Source organism: Girardinichthys multiradiatus, chromosome 4 (genome assembly GCF_021462225.1).
Source record: "Girardinichthys multiradiatus isolate DD_20200921_A chromosome 4, DD_fGirMul_XY1, whole genome shotgun sequence".
Lineage (NCBI taxonomy): Eukaryota > Metazoa > Chordata > Actinopteri > Cyprinodontiformes > Goodeidae > Girardinichthys > Girardinichthys multiradiatus.
Window position 1 is genome coordinate 33,662,751 of NC_061797.1, and position 19,991 is coordinate 33,682,741.

Below are 19,991 nucleotides of genomic sequence, written 5' to 3' on the forward strand. Positions count from 1 at the left end.
TCGGAAATCATAACTAACTGAATTAAAACATTGGTGAAATATGTGAAATATAGCTGCAGAACAAAACATACAATAAACACCCTTGACCACCTTTAATAATTACCTAATAGCCTTAGATACCCAAATAAAAAATGTGTGAATGGAGCAAAAATCAACACATCAGCACTAATCCACAGACACATGAACTTACTCCCTTTGGGCTAATAAACAGTGGGTAATTTTGAAACAGCATCCAAATGCCCATCTTGCTTTAATTACACACAAGTCTACAGCCCAAAGAGGGTGAGCTGATAAAGGTGATTATCTGACACTGCAACAGCTGTTTGAAGTGTATGATGTTATGTGCATGATTCTGCAGGGGTGACGATCTCTCTGTAAGGCTAGCTGACACTTCTAGACTTCTACAGGCGATAATTTAACTGAGTTCTGTTATTTTCATATGTCTATTTTGCATATGTTTTTCTTCTTTGCACATAAAAATCTGAAATGTGTCTTTTGTGTTCAGTTCTCTGAGTGAATACTTTGTGAAAACCACCTTAAGCTGAAGTTACAGCTGAAGATCTTTTGGGATGTTCTAAAACAAAAATAAAAATCAAGAGACTGACATTTTTACCAATTTTCCATCCTAAAGCTCAGTGAATTGATGGAGGTGGTAAAAAAATATATTTTTTTACCACTTAATCTTAATTGAATTTAGGTCTTGGCTCTGTCTGGAGTCTTCTAACGCAGAAATATACTTTGATCTAAACTACTCCATAGTAGCTCTTACAATATGTTTACGGTTGTTGTTTGCTGGATGGTATACCACCATTTTACTTTAGTTGAAAATGTGCTGTTTGTTTGTTGGTTACATCGATGATGAGAGCAAGCTAACTTCTCAGTTTTATGTGATTAACCTAATGCTTATCCTATGACAAGTCTTTGTTGATAAATCCAGATTCTCCATAGTTTAGCTAAGGAATTAATCCTACATATAAATATTACATTTTCTCAATTATAAACAACATAAAAACCTTTAAAACATGCGCACTCTTTTTTCTTTCCATTAACGTTTTCTATTAGTTGTCCATGTAGTCATCAAAAATATAAGGAAATCTGTATTTTATTATTTAGTTTAGCTGTACTAGGTCTGCTGTTTTTCACAACGTTCTTTGTAAGCTAGTCTTATTGTATATCTTGTTTTATGTTCCTCCTTCTAAATAAAAGCTTTTAAAAAAAGGGAGTGGGGGTGACCTAATGCGGACTGGAGCTGGACACCCGTGCCCTAGACAAACCATTCCCACAGTGAAAAATGGTGAGGGCAACATCATGCTGTGTAGTTGTTTTTGTCAGCAGTGGCAGGAAAAAGACTTGAGACTGGGAAAGAGATTTATCTATCAGCTGGAAAACAACCTTAAACATTTAGACACAGCTACAATGCAATGGTTTAGATCAAAAATACACATTAGAATATCCTAATGAAACTTCAGACCTAAGTCCAACTCAAAAACTGTGGCAAGACTTAACTCCAAGGAACCTTTCTATCTAATCTGTAACTGAGCTGTTTTGCAAAGAAGAATGGGTTAGGGACAAACCCCAAAAGGCAGCTGTAATGCAATGAAAGGTGGTTCTAGAGAGTATCGACTCAGGGCAGCTGCATACATGTGTGTGTCACACTTTTCACAATTATATTTGTGAAACATTTATTAAAATATACATCATTTTCTTTCCACTTCACTACTATTCACTACTTTGTATTGGTCCATCAACAAAAACACAATAAAATAAACTAGTTTGTAGTTGTCAGGTTGACAAAGTCTAAAGAAGTTCAAGGGGTATGACATTGTTTTGCATGGAACTGTGCTTTCAAAAGCAACAAGAACAAACACTGTTACAAAGATGTATTTATTTACCTGTATATGTGTGAACATTGGCATCACCGCTGTACACCACTTCCTCGTGTGACAGGCAAAGGTTTCTCCCTTTCTCTGTGTTCTCAGTATTTGTCTGACCATTTCTGTCAGCTATTTTATTATTGTTTTTACTTCTGTTTGTATGTGCAGGCAGGACGGTTGTGAGGGTTTTCCGTGTGGTGCTGATGAATGGCAGTTCTGTCGGGACTTCTGTGTCGGAGTGTGGATGTGCAGTCAGAACCCAAGTACAGGCAGTCAGAGATGGATCAAGGTCACAGGAGCCACAGTAAGCTGTAGCTGCAGCAGCCATAGGACACACAGCACCCTGAAAACACTGGTGCTGCCCACAGGACATAGAGAGACCAATACAATTAAGAGAAGGACAGAAGAATTCATTAGTATCAGTAAAAAAACAGTCTAGTGTTCACATATAGTTTTAAGCAGCTTTTTCTCTTGAACAAAAGCTTGCACATTGTTTACTTGTACTTATGCATTTATGTGTGTGCTTTACATGGACCTTAATGACATCATTAGAGCTAATGAGTGCTCCTACTCTTTGTCTGCAGGTGTGTGTATATGGGTGCTTGCATGAACCATCTCATGCTGACTTAGGAATACAAAAACACCACATGACCCCAGGTGATAAATGGTGGATGGCAGATTTTCCGACGGATTTTAAGGACAAGTGGACAGCTAAAACAAATTCGATCTGGCCTGATGTTCATTTAACTAATGGAAATATAGATTTGGTCTTCACTTACAGTCAGATGGCCAACATTTACTGATTTCTTGAGCAAAGCAAGCACGTTGCAAGCAATACAGGCTGTCACTACAAATTCTTTGTGAATAATTGAGTGCATAGTGACAACAAAACACCTGAATCCACTTTGAAAAGGGTTTGAACCACAACTTGAAACATACCGGTATCAGCAAACCAGCCGTGGCTTGATCGGCACAAACATGTCGTTTGGGGTCAAAGCCAATGCCATTGCAACATTCTTCGTCCATATGTATAACCTTTGACCCACAACACTGCAGCATCACTGTGGTATTGCCAGAAGTGTAAATTCTGGAAAATCCATTGTAGTCCACACAGCAAAGAGAGGTTGAAGAGTTTACATACTCTTTTCCACAGCAGACAAAACCTAAAGACAATAAATAAGCTTAATGTCATTGTTATGGTGCATCATATTTTACCTTATTATACCAAGTCATTATGCACTTCTACCCAAAAAAAAAAAATACATACAGTAAGGGGCACACATCACCAATTTTCAAAGTTAATATGTCTTCTAAAGGTGCTATTGACATGAAATTCTCAGCAGGTGCTGTTAACAACACCTGTAGCCTATAAATGCTAATAAATCAAACCATAGATGCCCATTTGTTATAAAATAATGAAAGGGAGGAGTAAAATGGCATGGAAAGTTATGACACCACCTGAAATCAGTAATTAGAAGCAATCCTGCCACTTAGTACTAATGAAAAAGCATGCTGAAAACATAGCCCGTGAAATACTAGAGGAATTTGGTCTGGTCAGATGAGAACAAAATTGAACAACTTGGAGCCATAAAACACAATGATTGGAGGTCAAGAAGCACTGCATATCATACAGTAGTGGCAGACTTCATATAATCAGAGGAAGGGTGAATGGACAAATCTACATAGACATTTGTGATAAAAACTTACTGCCATCTACCAGGATGATGAAGATGAAACGAAGGTGGACGTTTTAACAACAAAATTATCCCAAACACAAAGCAATCAGAAAGTGTCTTTTGATTTTTAAGCTTCATTTCTACACTGGCATAATTTCCATTACCTAAGTAGACTTATTCACAGCTTCAACTTTGTATCTCTATTAGAAAAAAATATTTATATTTTCCTGTTAATATTTTTATATTAAATAATCTACTTCCACTAATTTTAATGCTTGAATAGGGCAATAGTCTTTCTTATGTTTTGAAATGATACAGAAAAGGGAAACTTTTACCAGAATAGCACAACTCTATACAACAACTGTCATGATCCATTGGTGTTTGTTTGTGTGGTTATTTTTTTTGTTGCTTTCGACTTATTTTGGGTTGTTCATTTTGCCATCAAGGTATTTCCATGTTTTGTTTTTGTTATTTTCTGTACAATTTTGTTTACTCTTATTTTAGTGTTAGTCTGTGGTCCCTAGGTTTCTAGATCTTTTTGTGTTCAGTTCAGCTCCCTCTGCGTTTACGATTCACCTTCCCTCAGTTCTTTGCTTGTGTTCCCGAGCAAAGAAGTTCTGTTCTGTCTCACCTGATCTCCATGTCACCATGCATGGTGGCAAAGTTTTCAGCACAGTTGCTTTGCTGACAACACACTTGGTTCCGGGTTGTTCTGTGCACTTGGGGTTCTCACTGGGTACTTTGCCTTACTCCCAGTCCAAAATCATTGCTGATAATTGGTCTTTCTAAATTGCAACTAGGACTAGGTGTGTGCATATCGTTGTTTTTCCTGTGTGTCTATGTGTTGCCCTGTGATTGACTAGCGACTTGTCCATCACAGGCCAATTTCCTGTCACTGCCTCTCACCCAATGACCACTGGAGATAGGCATCAGCCTCCACACCTTCCCCATCCCGACCATGCAAGGATAAGCGGGTATATGTGGATGGATGGTTGGTTTTCTTGTTAATTATTGGACTCTTCTGTTGCCATCACCCTGGTTCCATCTCCTGTATTCCTCATACCATTATGGAAGTTCTACTAAGTTATTTGTTAATTCACATTTATTTCATATTAATTTTCCATGTATCTGCCACCATCATCTCTGCATTTGTGTCATCAACAACCACACTACATGACAACATTATGTTGTTGATCCTCTGCATTCCTTAAACTTCAATTTTTTTCTAGTCTACTCTTCATCTGATTAGCTCAAAAACAGTATTTAGCCTGACCTGAATATTTTTTCTTATCATTTTTATACATCCACCTGTCCTATTCTCTCCTTGCAGCCTCACATATCTCTGTTCCTCTGGTATATTCACGGCTCAGCAGCAATATTCAGGCTCCACTGTTGAAAAGGTGTAAAGGAAGAGGAAGTGTGTTTGTCTGAGAGCTGCCATCTCTGACAGTGATAGGTGATGTCTGTCTGGCACTGCATCACCTTCAGCGGCAAGGTGACATTTAAAATACATGCTACTCCTCTATTTGTTTGTATATGTTTTGCAACTGAATATCAAATTTAAAGGTGTATAGCAGAAGTTTTTAGGTGAAATATTATTTATTTTCTTTCCCATACATGCCCTTCCAATTGTCCAATATGTAAAATAAGTTATCTTCTATTTACCTCAGTTGCCTCTACAGGCTAGATTTGTCAGTTCATTACAGTGATTCGGGCCAAATTTTCAGGATGTGCGCATGGGTGTGAACTGTTGCACGCTCTCGCTTACCCTACTACTATGTTGAGAGTCTCCGCTGCTATAACACTCTAGCGAGAGAACAAGAGAACACGGGCGGGCGACTATTTTAGAACATGGAACACAAAATACCAGCCACAAGTGCATCTTATACCCCATCGCAGACTCCACACCAGAGTAAAAAAAAACAAAAAACGTTTGTCTATTGCGACAAAAAGAGCAAAGTTGGAGTCTGATCGGTGACGGAGTAGAGAAAATATCAGGGGAGTTTTCAAGAGATGGAAGGAGCTGAGATCTGGCCTGGGAATAAAAATGGACCAGCAGTTGGACCTCTTTTTTCTAGAAAGGTAAGATACTAAAAATACATGTATGAAATACATTCAATTAAACAAATAAAGTTATCAAGTGAAATATCTACACTATTAAACTAAAAGGGTAGATACGTTTTCCCCTAAAAAAAAATATTTGACTAAAATACTTCTATTTAATATTAGCTAATGAAATAATACTTCTAACTTTCCTACCTCAGAAGACATTACACCTCTAAAGAACCAACTGAAGTCACAGCATAAGATGACAGCTTTTTTCCTCTTCTTTCATGCGTGTGCTGAACACTGGTGTCATTAAAACTTTTTGCCAGAGAGAACAGACGTCGGCAAAAATCATGGATCTTGCACTATGCTCCTTTAAAGGATGTTTTTTTTTTTTCAACATCCAGATATTCACTTTTGAGATTCAAGTAACTTGAGTTGTTACGTAGGGCTGACAGTGAAACCGCTGAAGCAGCTGCAGATTTAGGGAAAAAAGTATTGCTAGGCAACATAATGGAGGCAACACAATAAAATATGAATGTCAGTGTATAAATCCATACTGTAATGCTGTCGTTATCACGCGTTGATTTTACTCACAAGATGACATTAGTTAAAGCGACAAACTTATTTTTAGCTGTTGTAAGCCACAGCCACAGCATACAGAACCTATGGGAGAGAGACTCTTTATTCCATTCCCAAGCAACAACCCCCTCGAAAAACATCATAATAGTCGTAACTTCGTAAACTGCACCACACACGTACCTCTGAACACGCTACATTATGCCAACCTGATTCAGATGATTGAAGTTCAGCAAAAGCTGGTAATCAGCCATCAAACTAAATCAGGTATGCTAAAGCAGGGGGACATCTAAAACATGCACGGCCATGTGCCCTGAGGACCAGGGTTGAAAAACATTGGTCTAACCTACTGTGCAGCTGCCTGGCGAAACCTGGCCCCACAGGTGGGAGGCCCCCCCAGTACATAAGCTGTGCAGGTGTTCTTAGCTCGCGACTAAGCATCAGGAGAGCAAGAGCACAAGAAATTGAATCCTGGACAGCCCTGTGAAATGCCATAAGGACCAGTGGCAGGTGTAAATCCCAGTAACTCTAGTGGTCTGATATGAGCATGGACAGCTGTTCAGCCACAGTCCAATTAAATCACTCCACAAACCCATCACTTTGGGGATGAAAGGTGTGGTGCGAGATTTTGGCTATCCCCAACTTCTCACACGTTTGCTAAAACTAGCTGCCACAGAAACAGTTTCTTCCCCCAGGCGGTTTCTCTGATGAACTTGGCAATAAAGCCGATTCTGATCACTGTGGATGGACTCCGGGACCCCCAGTGTGCTGAACATTCCTTCCATCAAGGCTTTCACCACCGTTCCTGCCTCCTGATCAGGCAGCGCAACAGCCTATGGCCATTTGGCGACATAGTCCATAGCGGTGAGAATGAAGAGGTTTCTACACTCTGTACGTGGAAAGGGCCCATGATGGCCACGCCCACTCACTGCATGGGTTCACTCGTTGGGAACTGTTGCAACTGAGCCCTAGACTGTCCCTGTGGTCCTTTACAAGCTGTGGAGAGGTCACAACACCTGCAGATTTCCTCCACATCTCTCCTAAGTTGACCCCAGTAGAAGGCTTGATGAAGATGCCACAGAATCACCCTAAAGTGACCTGAGCCCACATGTCCATATGCCCACCCTTCAGAACTGTTCCCTGCAGAGCTTTGGGGACCACAACCTGCCACGTCTTCATCCCTGTGGCGGATTCTGTCCAGGCCTGCTGAAGGACCCCATCGGACAACCTCAGCACCCCAAACTTGGCCCACAGTCCCTCTGTCACCGGAGACAATGCAGCCACCTCTTCCCATAGTGGTTGCTGCTGAGCCCCCACCCACAACAACACGCTTGTAAGTCCTGGTCTTGCCTCTGCTCTGCACACCAGTCTGCAGCTCCAATCACTTGCAGCACACTGCACTCAGGCGTGGCCGCCTCACTCCTCTCTCTAACCTGGGGATAAGCCCCACTGGCCAGAGCCCGTTACCGGGTCTCCTTTCGGTCACAGTATTGACAGCCCCCTGCATTAGCATTTCCATGGCTATTCCCTGCTCTGTGTGCAACTGCAAACTCATAGCTGTGTAGCTCCGACAACCACCGAGCCATCTGTCCCTCGGGTTCTTTAAAGGTTAACCATTGCAGTGAGGCATGGTCAGCGAGTATGATGAAAGGGCACCCACACAGGTAGAATTTACAGCCAAAACATCTTCTAACAGCTCCCTGTGAGTGACACAGTACCGCCGCTCTGCCTTTCTCAGAGCTCTGCTATAGTAGGCTACCACCCTTTCCCCTTCAGACCCCACCAGTGACAGGTCTGCCCCCAGACCCTCACTGCTTGCATCTGTCCAGAATGAAGGGCAACTGTGGGTCTGGCGACACCAAGCACTTGTGAGAGCCTGCTTGAGGCTAGCAAAAGCCTCCTCACAGTCCTCTGACCAGACGAATGGCTGAATCTGGGGAAATGCGATACATGAAAACCCACGCACAAATCTCCTTATTAAGACGCTAACCCCAAGAAGCTTTTCAGCTGTCTCTGATCCAAAGGTGTGGGCCACTCATGCATTACCCGCACCTTTTCGTCTACAGTCCCGACCCCTTCATTGCCTAGCTCCCTGGTAAGGAATCTACACTTGTTAGGATGCCGCTTCAGCCCCACCTCCCAGATTCTCTCCGGGACCCTGCATGATGCCTTCACAGCTGCATCAAAGGTGTCCCTGTGAGTCAGAATGACATCTAAGAACACAAACACTGGGTGTGGAACCCCAGCCAACACTCCATCAGTTCAAATGTGGCAGGTGCATTGCACAGGCCAAAACAAAGCACTTTAAACAGCCACAGCCCCTTGCTGGTGCAGAAAAACATCATTAGTTGTGCATTTGCAGCCAGAGCAACCTCCCAGTAACTGCTCCTCAAATCCAGGGAGGAGAACCAAGAGGAGCCAGCCACCATGTCAAGGCACTCAGCCACGCACGGAAGTGGGTAGGAGTCCTTCTTAGCTGCTGTCTCTTGACTTCCCGAAAATCCTGGGGTCTCATATCAACAACATGGCCCTCAACAAAACTTAGGGTGGCCCTACCCAAATCCAACCGACAGTCACGGGCCCTCAAAAAGTCCAGCCCCAGAATGCATGTGTCCTGTACATCAGCTACCCACACTGGATGAGTAATGTTACATCCCCGACTGTGAGCAACAAGTTACCCCTTTCCTGCATTGGTGCCAATTCCTCAATCACCATGCAAAGCTGAACAGTCGATTCCTCCAGCTGCACACCTGGTGGCACCACCTCTGGTCAAACCACTATAAAGGTGCGTTCACACCAAACGCGATTTCTGCAAATTTTTCGCCTCATTTGTGTGCTATTGCCCGCTTTACATTCTGCGTGAACTCCACGTTGGCATTCGGCAACAAGCGGCAACGCTTCGCCGCGTCATCAAATAGGAGGAGCTTCCATCTGCTGCTTGCTGGTTTCAACTGAACATGCTGGACATGGATTTCACGGATAATCACGGTGTTTTACCTGTGGAGAGCCGAAAAACGCCGTCAATAAGTTTCCGAACCAAACAATCGTGGAAAATCTGAGTGCCTGTGAGCTAGATGCCGCTAACTCCGCAGAGCTTGAACATCCAACTTCAAACTAACTTCACCGCGGTTTACCGGCGCTGTATCCCCGCTGCTGAATGCCTGTCAATCTGTCTTCGGTGAGTAAATAAATCTCAGCTCAGTAAAAAAAACAACCGATTTTTAATGTCCACATCTCCTAAATTTAAGATATTTGTGCCTAAACATAACCAGGCCAGATCCTTTCTGTACTTGTCTCGGTAAAAGTAATTAGTTGAATCATACAACTCTGGCTTGCCGCACACCGCCACTATGATCTGGTCCTCCATCATTGACAACTGCTTCTTCTCAGCTTTGGTCCTTCACCCTACGTCAGTCACATCCAGTCCCTGATTGGTTGACGCGACGCGAATTTAGGAAAAAGTTCAGATTTTTCAACACGTCCATCACGCTTCTCCACTCCGGCTTCGCTTGCCGCGCCGCGCCCTCCGCACCGCGCCGCTCCTGAACGCGCCTCTACATAGGGATAACATGTAAATTGGCCGCTCCTTTTGCAGAAATCGCGTTTGGTGTGAACGCACCTTAACTGTCAACCCCGTGTCCACCAAGGCAGTGCGGGAAACCCCCTCAAAGCTGCCTAGAATAGAAGTCTGAAATTAAAGTCCTTCCCACCACAGCAACAGCTGGCTCTCTCTTCCAGCTGCTCCGAGCTGTGTGTATGGTCTGTGGGAGGGATTTGCAGGGCACAAGAGTGTGGGTGCACAGTTTCCTGGCTACTACGCTCCCTGGCCATTTCCCAGGTGTTGGTATGAGGGGGACACAACTTCACCAGGTGTCCAGCGCTCACACAGCCCCAGCAAAATCTTTGTCACAGCCGTGGCTGTGTCTGCTGATGTTTTTCCTATGATAATTTCAACCCTCTGATCATATCGGTGACCTCTTCGAGTCTTTGTGTCTCCACCACTATCTCACAGTCGGCTCCTGACCTGATCCTTGGTGAAACCCCCTCTCCTTGTGCCAGCACAAAAGTCATCACTATTTCTCTTTCCAGCTAGTATTCCAACGTTCTTACAGGGTACATGGCCGGGCCAGCTGTGTGTGTGCATGTAGGTCAGGTGGGGACAACGCCTAATCATGAGCCAGTTCAGTCTGCATATCGGGTGGCATGTGCCCATAAGGTCTCCTGGTAAGACTCTCCACCTCGTTCGCTGAAGCCCATAGCGATTCCCCTCCAAGTCTTCGTCATGCACTCAGTTCCGACCACAGGAGCTCTGCTCAGAAACACTGGGCGAACCGCCGCTGCAGTGCGCCTGTTAGGGCACCATAGTCGCTCCTCTCAGCAGGATCCAGCAGCAGCAGGAAGGACAAGGCATCCCCCGTCAAACACATGGCGAGCTGGGGAGCTTTTTGATCCACCGACCAGCCGCTGACAGTATTTCGAACTTAGCCTTAAAAGCTTCCCAGTCTGTTTTCTCATCATATTTGGGAGTTTTTACACCACACAGTCAACTCAGTTCACTGGTGCCTCCATTTTTGTCTGCAACCACAGCGGCAGCCTGCTGGGTCACAACGACTCCGTCACAATGGCTAGCCCACCACTGCACAGTCCCAGTCTCCCACCTCTATTTTAATGCTTGCCGGAATGTCCATGATACAGCTGCACTGGCTATTGCAGACCGCGCCACGTGGAAGGTAAGGCTGCCTTAAACCGTGTTTTAGGCTGGGTAAAGTTTACTTCTGACAGCACTGTAATGCTGTCGTTATCACATGTTGATTTTACCCACAAGATGACATTAGTTGAAGCGGTGAATTCTTATTTTTAGTTGCTGTAGGCCACAGCCACGCCATACAAAACAGATGGGAGACACCCTTTCTTCCCTTCCCAAGCAACAAAACCCCGAAACAAAAAACATAATACGGCAGTTTTGTATACTGCACAACACACAACTCTGAACACGCTACAATACAATTGTATATACTTTGACAGAATTCTGTCTCCACAGCCTGGCTATGTGGTCACGTGACACAGCTTAATCAAATAACCAGTTACAGACCTACATCATGTGTATAAAGTACAGGTCTCCACTTAATATCGAGACATTTTTATAATCTCTAATTACACTGAAAAATAACTGATGTGCACAGTAACAAGATATGACTAATATTGGAATATTAAAACGGGTAATAAAAAGCCAAATGCCACTATCATGAATTATTTTGTGTAGATGCTCCATGCTGTGTCCTGCGAAATGCCACCCTGGGTGGGGGCCCATGATGGCCATCCTTAAATCCACCACTGCTTCCAGGCTTGGTCGTGCATTCAATTAAGGTTAAAATATAGTGTTATTGAGTCAGCAGCATCCTGGTGTGATGGTGTATTAGAAATACAAATGAGTATAGAAGGGTCATACTAAAAATGTGCTGCAATGAAGGCAGAACAGAACAAAAGTCTAACTGTGAGAGTCTATAATAAAAGCTTTTTATTTTAATTGGAGACATTTGTGTTTACAGAACAGGTGTAACTGCCTAGATGAAGAAAACATCAATATGCTTAAAAGTTATTACGGAAATGTACTTAAGAACTGATGATATTCTTCTCTGAGGCATTATTGACCCCCAGCTGCGTTGGCTATTTTATTTAACAACGGACATTAAACTCTAAGTCATAGCTCTGTATCATGGCCCTTTAACAGGCTACAGCTACTTATAAAGTGATAAATAACTTATTGTTTCACACTCTAATCAGCATTCATACTTTGAGCACATTAAATGTTGTTAATTTAAGCAATCATTCCACTTTAAGGCCAAAAGTTGAGAATGGCACATATTTTATACTGCACTGTTGCAGTGTATTATATCCTCAACACATCCATCACAGGCTCCATATAACAAGGAAATGCATGTGTATGTGATTGTGTGACATAAAGGCAGCCTGACGGGTGCTAACTCACTTAGCAGCGGCAGATGTTGCGGAGTGGAGCGGGGTCTTGGTGGCCAATTCCCACTGCGCCTTACTTCAGCTTCAATGACGTGCAAATAAACAGCTCAACACTTTTTCAAAATAATGTCCCTTTACTCATCATATTACCATTCTTACCTCTACTCCTTCCTTCCATTTAAATGTGAAGCTTAAAACAACTAACAGCTTTTAATTTAAACTGGATCAAGTCAGTGGTGTTCATGTGTATCATCTAGCAAACACAGAGCCCAACTCTTCATGCTGACAATTTTTAAAACTGAACTTTTAGCATCCTTTGTTGTTTCTACATTCTCCATGATTTTTACGTAGTTTTCATCTCTCTAGTCATTTTATGGTGTCTTTAAAATGATCTGGTCTCTATCACCACCTTTTCTTTTTAATAAAAACCTAAACTTGACCAGTTTCATATGAAAATAAGTAAGTTTGCAGCAGCCTAGACTACCGTTTTGCAGAGCCGTAACTTCTTTGGTTATTTTAGTTTGAAGATTTTTTATTTTTACTGCATGCTTCTTTCCTAACTTCCTCTCTATGCAACATCTTGATGGTTTTCTCCTGTCTCAATCTTTGTTTATCCAGTTTTGTTTCCACGTTTACTTTTTCTGTCTCTCTGCAACTTTACAGTGCACTCTGATGTTTGTTTACAGTACTGCAGCTTTCGTTATTATTGCATTATCATCCATTCAGCAGAAATCCAATCCGTCTTTGTGAGCGTTATCTGACATGCCTGAACATTTGTGTTAACATTCTGCAACACATACACAAAAACACACATTTTTTCTCCACTTCTCTATAAGCTGGGTTTTTTCAGTAATTGTCTATGCGTTGACAACATTTTAATACACACTTCTTTTTTTCTCTTTTGCATCAATGAAAGCTTCAGCCTTAATCTTCAGATTTATGCAGGATTTGCATACATTCGTTAATAGCATCGGGAGCACAGCGTCAACACAAGGTGCTTAGACAATGTGAATTATTATTAGGGTTTCAGTCATTCCATTTAATGATAAGTCAATATTTAGACCCGCCAACGAACTAAAGATAAAAATGTGTGTTGTGGATTAGTAAATCCGAGCTCTCTAGGAGACCAAAGCCTCTCCACAACTTTAAACAAACCAAACACTTTTAAATACCTGAATATATTACAAGGGGTGTGGAACCAAGTGCACAGCAAGAACATGCATTCATAGCATTTTATTTAGGCATAACAGACCCTCTACCTATTTTACAGACATGCACTGTTTTTTAATAATTATTTTCAAAGACTTTAATAAGAAATTACATGAAAATTTGTTTTTTCTCATTAATAATATTCACTTACAAATTCCTTTTGTGTTCTCCAATACACAAAGTGTGTTTGCACATGCATGCACTTGGCACTCCACAGAGGCCTGACTACATGTCATGTCAAGAGATGAAATCACAAAGGATTGACTTCCTCAGACAGTGTAAGGTGTTCCCCTGTGAAAACACACGTATGGATGATGAGGCAGCAACCACACTCGCATAATAAAATAATATGCACACGTTTTTCCCAGAAGACCAGTTGTCCTATTGTCTTTGTGATTTTTTTTCTTATTACAGCAACATTACCAGCTGGACGTGTGTGTGACAGCACATGCAAACGTAAGCATAGTAATACATAGTGGGTCTCAAAGGTATACACACAATGATAAATCCTTTCCAAACTTTTTCCACTTCGAATGTGAAATTTATTCGCAACATCTCAACTGAAAAACAAACATCTGTTGTTAGGAAGGGGAATGAAAAAAAAATACAAAAATTGCAACTATTTAAGTGCATACTGTAACTGTGTAAACCTATAAACTAGTACTTTGCTTCATTTTCAACATCCAGTCTTCTTGAGTTCACACCTTACATGACTTTTAGTAAACCTGATTAACCTAAAACAAAGTTCGGCTGTGCTGGTAGGATTTCCTGTCACCTGGTCAGTTGCACCATTTAGCTAGGTTTACAGAGAGCTGACAAAGGATGAAAAGAATTAATTATACAAAGATATAAATAAGGAGAAGTGTACACCAAGTTCCACATCATTATTTATATACCATGGACAATAAAGATAGTTATCAATAATTGGAGAAAATGTGACCAAGGAGGACGTTAAGACGTCAACAGCAAGCTTCAAGAATTTCCAAACAAATTTTTTTCTAAGGACTAAATATTAGGTACTGGTGTCAAATTAGGTCATAAAATCCATTTCTTCTATGAAACAGATAAGCTCTTGGAAAATGTGTAGACTACTGATCAACTAATTGTTAGTGTTTTACAGCTTGGTTCCACAAGTTGCTAATTATTTCTTCATTTGTAGTGTGCAAGTTAGAATTAGTGTTACTTTCATTTGGCTGTTAGTTATTCATGCTTTTGCTCTTTTGTTTCAGTTATGTAAAGATAATAAATTAGATTTTTGATGATTTTAATTGGGGATCAGCTATCAATCTTTTGATGAATTAGTAATCTTTTGGTTGATTTGCAATATACAGGGCCTTCTTAAAATATTAGCATATTGTGATAAAGTTAATTATTTTCCATAATGTCATGATGAAAATTTAACATTCATATATTTTAGATTCATTGCACACTAACTCAAATATTTCAGGTCTTTTATTGTCTTAATACGGATGATTTTGGCATACAGCTCATGAAAACCCAAAATTCCTATCTCACAAAATTAGCATATCATTAAAAGGGTCTCTAAACGAGCTATGAACCTAATCATCTGAATCAACGAGTTAACTCTAAACACCTGCAAAAGATTCCTGAGGCCTTTAAAACTCCCAGCCTGGTTCATCACTCAAAACCCCAATCATGGGTAAGACTGCCGACCTGACTGCTGTCCAGAAGGCCACTATTGACACCCTCAAGCAAGAGGGTAAGACACAGAAAGAAATTTCTGAACGAATAGGCTGTTCCCAGAGTGCTGTATCAAGGCACCTCAGTGGGAAGTCTGTGGGAAGGAAAAAGTGTGGCAGAAAACGCTGCACAACGAGAAGAGATGACCGGACCCTGAGGAAGATTGTGGAGAAGGGCCGATTCCAGACCTTGGGGGACCTGCGGAAGCAGTGGACTGAGTCTGGAGTAGAAACATCCAGAGCCACCGTGCACAGGCGTGTGCAGGAAATGGGCTACAGGTGCCGCATTCCCCAGGTCAAGCCACTTTTGAACCAGAAACAGCCGGAGAAGCGCCTGACCTGGGCTACAGAGAAGCAGCACTGGACTGTTGCTCAGTGGTCCAAAGTACTTTTTTCGGATGAAAGCAAATTCTGCATGTCATTCGGAAATCAAGGTGCCAGAGTCTAGAGGAAGACTGGGGAGAAGGAAATGCCAAAATGCCAGAAGTCCAGTGTCAAGTACCCACAGTCAGTGATGGTCTGGGGTGCCGTGTCAGCTGCTGGTGTTGGTCCACTGTGTTTTATCAAGGGCAGGGTCAATGCAGCTAGCTATCAGGAGATTTTGGAGCACTTCATGCTTCCATCTGCTGAAAAGCTTTATGGAGATGAAGATTTCATTTTTCAGCATGACCTGGCACCTGCTCACAGTGCCAAAACCACTGGTAAATGGTTTACTGAACATGGTATCACTGTGCTCAATTGGCCTGCCAACTCTCCTGACCTGAACCTCATAGAGAATCTGTGGGATATTGGGAAGAGAACGTTGAGAGACTCAAGACCCAACACTCTGGATGAGCTAAAGGCCGCTATCGAAGCATCCTGGGCCTCCATAAGACCTCAGCAGTGCCACAGGCTGATTGCCTCCATGCCACGCCGCATTGAAGCAGTCATTTCTGCAAAAGGATTCCCGACCAAGTATTGAGTGCATAACTGTACATGATTATTTGAAGGTAGACGTTTTTTGTATTAAAAACACTTTTCTTTTATTGGTCGGATGAAATATGCTAATTTTGTGAGATAGGAATTTTGGGTTTTCATGAGCTGTATGCCAAAATCATCCGTATTAAGACAATAAAAGACCTGAAATATTTCAGTTAGTGTGCAATGAATCTAAAATATATGAATGTTAAATTTTCATCATTACATTATGGAAAATAATGAACTTTATCCCAATATGCTAATATTTTGAGAAGGACCTGTATTTTTAATCCAGAGGAATATAGTAAAGAGATCTCATCATTCATCATTCTGTTGATGTCTAATAAAGATAGCTCCCTGCAAAGGAAGTATTTGTACTTCAGGGTTGATTTCTGAAAAGTTATGAAACTGAGCCTTAATATAATTTCATGTATCATAACCTACCTACAATTATTTCCTAAATCAATACCATGTTCTGGAAAAACACTGAAGATATCAAGATTAAAAACTATCAGATTATAGACTAAGGGCAGCCACGATTTATCAACATCCTCGATGATGTCAACTATAAAAATCTGTCAATATTTTTAGTCGGCACACAATCTTTATAATTTCATCTTTTTATATTTTCCTAAATCTCTTAAAAGTTACCCTAAATCAAAGTGTGTGCAGAAAGTTCCCCCTGCAGTTTACAGTGCTATGCGTTTGGGTCTGTGACTTTAATTACGTCAGGAGTTTGGCTCCAGTCATGGGCTGACTGTGTACAACTATTTCAAAGCAAATATGGTAGATGAAACCCTGTATATATATGTTTTTCAAAGTTTTCAATGACTGAAGTGGTCTGAAGTGTGAAAGACCGTCAAGTAGGGCGACAATAAAGTCAGGTTTGGACAGTCTGTGTGGTTTTGTAACAACCTCAGCAGCACAAAGTCAAGTATGAGAAGCTGCAAAGATGGACCAAAGGGTTGGCGATGAGACAGAAAAAGACCAAAAAACCAAAAACAGAAGTATGTTCAAATTGTTATCGAGCTTCTGCATGCCCTCTGAGGTTAGACAGGTTGCCTGTCTGCTACTTTGCCCCCCCTCACACACATTCAGCTAATTGACTGCTTGGCTGTGTCTGTGTGGGTAATACAGAAAAACTAATACAGAAGACTAAATTACTTTTACTTCATCTGGTCTTAATTTAATTCTGTAAATGATGTCAGTATCTTAATTCAAACATTTTGGGAGTAGCAGTTTATATATATAATTGTGCAAAAGTGCAAAACTACAAAACTTTAAGTTTTATTTTGTGGTATGAAAAAATAAAACCTTTTCCATTTAGAAAAATGCTTTTTTGGGAGGAAACATTATCGTTTAAAATAATCTAGGAATAAAAAGTGTTGATTAATTTCCTGAAAAACAATTGGTGCAGCTCTAATACTGATTTAGAAATAGTGTTTTGACATTTTGACAGCAGAACTGAAATCTAAAAATCATTGACACCCTAGTGATAGAAATTGCCACGAGTTCGTGATAAATTTTAACTGATCTATAATGTGTGACACCAACGTTAAGAGTTGGATGAATGCAAATAAAACATTGACTGACTGTACTCTATGTGCCTCTGACAGCCTGTGCTTTTACTCTTGCCAGTCATTAAAGTAAACCTAATAGAAAAGTCATCATCATAAATACATTAACAGAGAGAGAAATGTCTTCCTGAGTTAAGAGAGCACTTTATCTTCTAAAGCAGCCAGACGCTGCTGTTTGGAATCCACGAGTGTTGGCCATTTGCTACCCATCAGTAATGAGGGGTTTTTGGCAATAATAAACATACGCGCAGATATCTACACACTGGAAAACTGATTAAAACCTACAGACAAAAACAGTTAAGGACCTGTAAAGATCCATCTAAACTGCAGATACATTATAGACGGGTATGAACACAGAGACTTTCAGAAAAAGGTGTTGGATGCACAGAGCAAGTTTAAATAAGAACTCAATGCACATTTCCACCCACGCACACACACAAATGTATTCCCTTTCACTACGCAGCCAGTCTCTGAGTGAGCTAGTTTAACTACTGGGATAATTTCCCTCCAGCAAATGGTCACTGTGCCCTTGAAAAACATATTTGATTATTACTTTTTCTCCCCCTCCTTTTTTTCTTTTAGCATCATCACAGCCATTTTCATCACGCGCTCTGATGATGGCATGGCAAGGCGCGTTAAGATAACACCCCGGCACCGCCAGGCTTTTAACACTTAAACGGTGAAAAGGGATATTCAGATTTGTCCTTGAACGTTTGGATAGGGCCTGCTGGGCTGGCACGGAGGGAGTAAGTAAGAGAAGGAGTTAAAGGAATGCTCACAATTTTAACATTTACCCAGTTTCAGGAAAAAGTGAGGTGGGGTGAGCATTTATGGTAGCACCCACAGTGAGAATAGTGTCAGTGGGGTTGAGGGCAGATAGAAGAGTTGAGACCCAGACACTAGAACGAAAAAGTGTAAAGGGGAAATGATTAGTGAAGCGCACAGTAAACTGGGAGAGAGTTGGGACACAATGGGAGGCCAAAGGCATCCCACGAGTTCCTCTAAACACCATATAATCTCACTAAAGTCTTAGGTGCATATCTTATATACTAACTAAGACACCAAAGAAAAGATAATTAAATAAAGAGATTAAAAGTTAGTGGTGAACCTGCAGCATAGCAGGCAACACTGCAAGAAAACCCGGACTCTTATTAGAAGTCAAACAGTGCTAAATATACTTGAAAGTGTAACCAAAGCTGTTTAAACAAACAAGCAGATCTGAAAGGAAAGGATTTAGCACAGAGACTTTGTGTTATTGTGTAACAACTGGAGAGACTGAAGGAAGGATTAGAGTGCATATCAATAACACACCACAACCAAAAAAAGGGCAATGCAGAAGTTAGGTCAGCATTACTGATGACTTTTACACGAATCAGCCACAACATTATAACCACTTAAAGATAGAAGAAGCACTGTTTCTGGCCTATACATAGAAGCAACTGCAATTTTTTGACTTATTTTAAATGGTTTGTGGCTGAAACCACACACACCGCATTGGGCACAGGGCCTACAGATGTTTGATGCATGCTGAAGGATCAGAATAGTCTGGCTGCATTAGAAGGACCTGCACCACGTGAAACAGGCAGTCACAGTTTTCTGTATTTCAAGGTATGTTTGGTCTACACCATTAGAAAAGGACAGAAATTTTGCTCAGTGATTTAAATACTTCTTTTCAAATTAAAGAACATTTCGAATTTCAGAGTCTGGAGGAAGAGTGAAGAGGCACACTATCCAGTGTTAAGTTTCCAAAAGTCAGTGATTTGGCAAGCTATGTCCTCTGCTAGTGTTGGCCCAGTGGTGTTTAGTGTTTTAAGAAAATATTTAGTTGTCAGGAAATGTTCAAGCATGAATACATCTGCTGACAAGCTATATGGATGTGCTGGTTTCATTTTCCAGTATGACTTGGCAACTGCCTAAAGTTCCAATACCTCCTTTAATTGTCACCATACTTGAATGGCTAGAAAAATGGCCTGACCTAAACCTCATTGAGAATCTGTGGAGTACTGACAAGAAGTGGATGAGAGACACCAGAGCTAACAATGAACACAAACTATAGGTCGCTATTAAAAGGAACCTGGGCTTTCATACCACCTTAGTACTGCAACAGGCTGAGTGCTTACCTGACCACACCACAGTAATTCAAGCAAAACGAACCCAGACCGAAGCACTGAGTTGACAAGTGTACAGTACATTGGCTTACGTTTTATCAGGCCAACATTTCTGGGTGTTCATTAGCTGCAAGTTAGCTGTATGGTATCGCAGTTTTAGCACTGTTGCCTTGCAGTAGGAAGGTCCTAGGTTTGAATCCTGGCCTTGGGTCTTTTTGCATTGAGTTTGCATGTCTTCCCTGTGCATGTTTGCATTCTTTTCAGATACACTGGGTTCCTCAATACAGTC

General features: G+C 41.4%; 1 protein-coding gene across 1 annotated transcript in view; it reads right to left on the reverse strand.

The window, feature by feature from the left end:
• The window catches only part of ush2a (Usher syndrome 2A (autosomal recessive, mild)), a 360,158-nt gene that overhangs the window by 96,911 nt on the left and 243,256 nt on the right, over positions 1 to 19,991 (reverse strand). Inside the window, exons 64-65 of the mRNA XM_047364117.1 lie at positions 2,814 to 3,037; positions 1,893 to 2,232 (exon numbers count right to left, since the gene is read on the reverse strand). Coding sequence (XP_047220073.1) covers positions 1,893 to 2,232; positions 2,814 to 3,037 — 564 coding nt within the window. The remainder of the gene's footprint in view (positions 1 to 1,892; positions 2,233 to 2,813; positions 3,038 to 19,991) is intronic.